At 54.8% G+C, this 4,721-nt stretch overlaps 1 protein-coding gene across 1 annotated transcript in view; it reads right to left on the bottom strand.

Annotated features, from left to right (window-relative positions):
* The window catches only part of LOC109919539 (prolyl 3-hydroxylase 1-like), a 26,534-nt gene that overhangs the window by 20,420 nt on the left and 1,393 nt on the right, over positions 1–4,721 (bottom strand). The window contains exons 2-4 of the mRNA XM_048620935.1: positions 4,421–4,573; positions 3,378–3,567; positions 51–182 (exon numbers count right to left, since the gene is read on the bottom strand). Of these exons, the coding sequence (XP_048476892.1) occupies positions 51–182; positions 3,378–3,567; positions 4,421–4,573 (475 nt within the window). The remainder of the gene's footprint in view (positions 1–50; positions 183–3,377; positions 3,568–4,420; positions 4,574–4,721) is intronic.

Here is a 4,721-nt window from a genome sequence, read left to right as displayed (position 1 = left end):
ATCGTCTCTCTCCTTCATCTGTCTCCCACCCGTTGGGATGCCTTGCTTACCCTTGTGATAGGCCTCCTGCAGGAGGTAGAAAACGGAGGGCAGGAAGTTCGTGCGGGACTCGCTATGACCTGGTTTATTGCTCAGCTCCCCCACGCACTCCTGGGCACAGGTCAGCACCTGCAGATTGTGATCTGCAGAGAAAGACAGGAGTTAGGCCACCCGCACAACACCCTCCAGCTCCCCCCCCACCCCATCCCTGCCGACTTCCCATTGCTGACTGTGTCACCTTGCTCCCCTTACCCGCTCACCTCAAAAAAACCCTCCAAACTTTCCCAGCAGCCCTCCTGCCTTCGCTGGATCTCAGTCAGAAATCAAACTGACTAGAAAATGAAGAGGTTCGATCCACCTGCTGGAATGAAGTGGGACTGGGGCTAGGACACGCTTCAGAGGGGTACAACCGGGGACAACGGAGAGAGGTTACAGGTGGGTGGCCAGGTAAATAGTGAGGAGGGATCTACAGGATGATTGGTGGCGGCTGTTCAACTCAGCAGACCATGGGCAGATGGACTTTAGCGTGAGGCAATATAAAGTAGGGAGGGCGAACAAGGTGAGGGAGCACATGCCAAACAGTTGGGACTCCTTCTGGAGGTTTACCAGGCTGATTCTGTGGTTGGCAGGACTGACGTATGAGGAGAGATTGCTAAATTAGGATTGTTTTTGCTAGAGTTCAGACAAATTAAGGAGGATCTCATAGAGACTTGTAAAATTCTTACAGGACTGGACAGGGTGGATGCAGGGAGGGCATTCCCGATGGTGGGTGTGTCCAGAACCAGGGGTCACAGTCTGAGGATTCGGGTATACGATTTTGGACAGAGATGAGACATTCCTTCACCGAAAGAGTGGCGAGCCTGTGGAATTCATTACCACATGAAGTAGTCGAAGCCAAAGCATTGAATGTATTCAAGAGGCGGCTAAATATAGATAGCGGAGATAGTAGGAACTGCAGATGCTGGAGAATCTGAGATAACAAGGTGTAGAGCTGGATGAACACAGCATCATAGGAGCAGGAAGGCTGACGTTTCGGGCCTGACCCTTCATCAGAAATGGGGGCGGAGACGGCGGAAAAACTGCTCAATGTCCAAACGTGACCTGTATTCGTTGATGTGTGGGTGGAGGTGGACAAAGGTGAGCCCTTTACTGAGGACTGACCGTTCGTCCTCAGTAAGGGGGAGGTCTGGGGGGATGGTGAAGACTCGGCAGGGCTGGGTGCTACTGTCTCCTCTGGAGCTGGTGGCTGTGGAGGCGGTGGGCGGAGCAGGGTAGGCGGCGGCAGCAGTGGTGACAGTAGGCGCGTCTTCAGTGTCTGTGGTGTTGGTCTCCGAAATGGCGGCGGTGGCATCAGCAGTGATGGCGTTCGCTGTCCCGGAAGTGGGGTACCCGGCGGTGGCGGATGTAACGCCATCTGTGGGTTCTCCGACTGTGGCCTCATGGCCAATGGCGGCGGGCACATTGTGGGGAAGGTCCTGGGTACGGCTGGGGATTTGGGAGGTGGAGGAAGCCCGTTTTGGGTGGTAGGCACCAGTAAGTTTACTGTACTTATGGTTTGTAGTGTCCGATAAAGCTGAGTAGAATTGTGAGTTCAGGCTGTGGATCCTACGGAGAATAAAAAACAGGAGAGGTCCTTTGCAGGTCTGGGAGAGGGAGGCTCTGAGCTGGGGTAGGCTTGATTGTAGTGCCCGGAGATGCCGGCGCATTGCTGCGAGTGTGTGTTTCAGGAGTCGCAGGGAGAACGCTTCTGAAGGATCTCAATGCTATGAATGTAGACATTGTCACGGTTGGGGCCAAATTGGGAAGGCCTGAATGTGGACTGTAGTCCATTGGGGATGATCTGGATCCGTAGGCAGGTACTAAGAAAGGTGATGTGGCTGTAGTACCTGGTTTGCTTCAGGACATGGTCGAGCAGTTTCAAGGCCGAAGAGATTACGAGAGAGCTGCAGTGGGAGAGAGGGCGGAGGCGGTGGAAAAACTGCTCAATGTCCGAACATGACCCGTATTCGTTGATGTGTGGGTGGAGGGGGACATTTCTGATGAAGGGTCTAGGCCTGAAACGTCAGCCTTCCTGCTGCTATGATGCTGTTTGGCCTGCTGTGTTCATCCAGCTCTACACCTTGTTATCTTAGATATAGATAGCACTTGGGGTGAATGGGATCAAAGGTTATGGGGAGAAAGCAGGGTTAGGCTATTGACTTTGACGATCAGCCATGATCGTGAAGAATGGCGGAACAGGCTCGAAGGGCTGAATGGCCTCCTCCTTGCTCCTATGTTCTGTAATTTCTATGTTTCTATGGGGAGGATCAGAGAGAGCTCGGTGTCCAAGTCTGTAGATCCTGAAAGGTGGCAGGACAGTTTAATTAAAAGAGGCACTGGGGAGAAGGCATTGGGGATGCTTGCCTTTAATCAGTCAAGGCACTGCTTACATGAGAAAGGTGTTTAGGACAGAGACGTTTATGACGTTAGCTAGACCACGACGCGAGTACGATATGTAGTTCTGTACTATAAGGAGGGATGTGATCGTAATGGAGAGGGTGTGCAGAGGACGTTACCCAGTCTGGAGAGATTTGCTAGGACGTTGCCCAGTCTGGAGAGATTCAGCTCTGAAGAGGAATGAGAGGGGCTGTAGATGCTTTCCTTAGAGCAGAGAAGTTGGGGTGGGTGGGGAAGTCTGATCAAGGTGAAGAGTGTTCTGAGGGTCTCCCGAAAGAGTGTCACTCAGCACCCCCACCAAACCTTTTAATCCATCACATCAATTCTGCTGTCAGTGCCTGGAGAGGGAGTGTCAAGAGGCATAAATATATTGAATATGGCCGGGTGGGTTGGAAGGGGTTGTGGAGTGGGGGGTGCTAGTGACACAGGAGGGGTAAGCGTGTCAGGAGGGGCATCCGAGGGAAGGAGAGCGCCATCCAAGGAAAGATCGAACATCTCCGAAGCCCCCCAACAAACAATTGTCCCAGACGACGGCTTCAGACGCAAGAATATTTCGTGAAGATGTCTATTTCCTTTGCCTGCAGTCCTCGCTCAATCTGGACTCCTCACTCACTCACTCAGTCCTCCCTCTGCACTCCCTCATACTGCCCTCCATCTGCACTTCCACAGTCCTCCCTCCTAAACACTTCCTCCCATCCTCCCTCTGTCTCCCTTCCTCTGCACTCTCACACTCCTCCCTCCTACACTATCCTTGTTCCTCCTTCTGCACTGACACAATCCTCCCATCCTCCCTCTCTGCTATACACATACTCCTCCTTCCAATACACTCCCTCCCCCCTCCTCGCTCGCTCCCTCCCTCCCAAGCCTCTGGAGCGGGTGATGCCTCTCCCAGTCGAACCAACCGCTGATAGCCTCATAGAGGTGGCTCTGATACGTGAGGTAGCTGTACTCCTCTGGATCATAAGGCCCCTCGCACTCAGCCTGGCACTCCTCGAGGGCAGAGAGGAACTCCCTGGGCACCTCCTCCAGCTGAGGGATGGCATCCTCAAACCTCTCCTCCTCGTATAATCTCAGGCCCTCGTCATAGGCCACCTGGAGTAGGCAGGAGAGGGAAGAAGGGCATGATCAGATGTATCTCTCCCTCACTCACCAGCTCTCCTCCCTCTCACTAACGCACCTCCCCTCGCCTTCATGCTCCCGCACTCACACCCATGCTCCCTCATACTCTCCCCTCTCCTCCTCCTCTGTCCCTCATTCTCCCAACCTCAGCCTCTCCTTCATACTCTTCCCCGCCTCTGCCCCGTCCTCCCTCTCCCTCACACCCTCCCCCTCTCCCTCATCCATCACCATTACTCCCTCCCCCTCTCCTTCATCACCTCTACCATCTCTCTTACTCCCTCCCCATCATCCTCACACCCTCCTCCGTCCCCTTCTCACGCTGTCCCACTCCATCATACCTCACACTCTGTCTGTCTGCTCACACTCTCCTTCTCATCCTCACTCCATCCCCCCTCAATTTCATTAACACCCTGTCTCACACTCTCTCCATCTCCCTTTCCACTCTCCTGCACCCTCCCCTATCTCCTCTTCCTCTCCCTGGATCCTGGCCCTTCTAACTTGCACTCTGTCGCCTCCTCCGCCCTTTCCAGCAGACCATTCCCATCCCTTGCACCCACCATTCTTCACCCTCCGGTCCCCACTCACTGGTACTCACTCTCCTCCCCCTCCCTCGCACTCTCCCCCCCGCCCCGCCCCCTCCCTCTTCCTCCCCCCTCATTTGCTCTCCAACATTCCCTTCCCCTCTCACTCATGCTCTGCCCCTCTCCCACACCCTTTGCCTTCTCACATCCTCTCGGTCTTCCCCACACCCCCTCCACCTACCTCCACACAGGCCCTTCCCTACACTCCCTCCGTTCCCGTCCCCCTCACTTCATTCCCTCCTCACCCAGTGAGGCTGTGCCTCGAGATCTTGGAAATGCTCCGGTTTTACACCCTCCATCTTGCGGTACGTCGCGATGTTCTCCCTCATCTCCTTGTGATCTGGATTCGCTTCAAAAAATGTCTGAGCAGCTGCAGCAGCCTTCGGCAACTCCCCGAGCTGGAGACAGGGAGTGAGGTAGGGAGCGAGAGGGATGAAGAGGGAGAGGGTGGGTGAGGCAGAAGGAGAGCAAGAAATGGAGGGAGTGAGGCAGAAGGAGAAGGGTGGGGAGGGGAGGAGGATGGAAGGGGAAGAAGGGGGGGAGGGA

The sequence above is a fragment of the Rhincodon typus genome, chromosome 49 (genome assembly GCF_021869965.1).
Source record: "Rhincodon typus isolate 14 chromosome 49, sRhiTyp1.1, whole genome shotgun sequence".
NCBI lineage: Eukaryota > Metazoa > Chordata > Chondrichthyes > Orectolobiformes > Rhincodontidae > Rhincodon > Rhincodon typus.
Note: the sequence above shows the minus strand (reverse complement) of the source record. Positions and strands in the feature narration are given on the sequence as shown.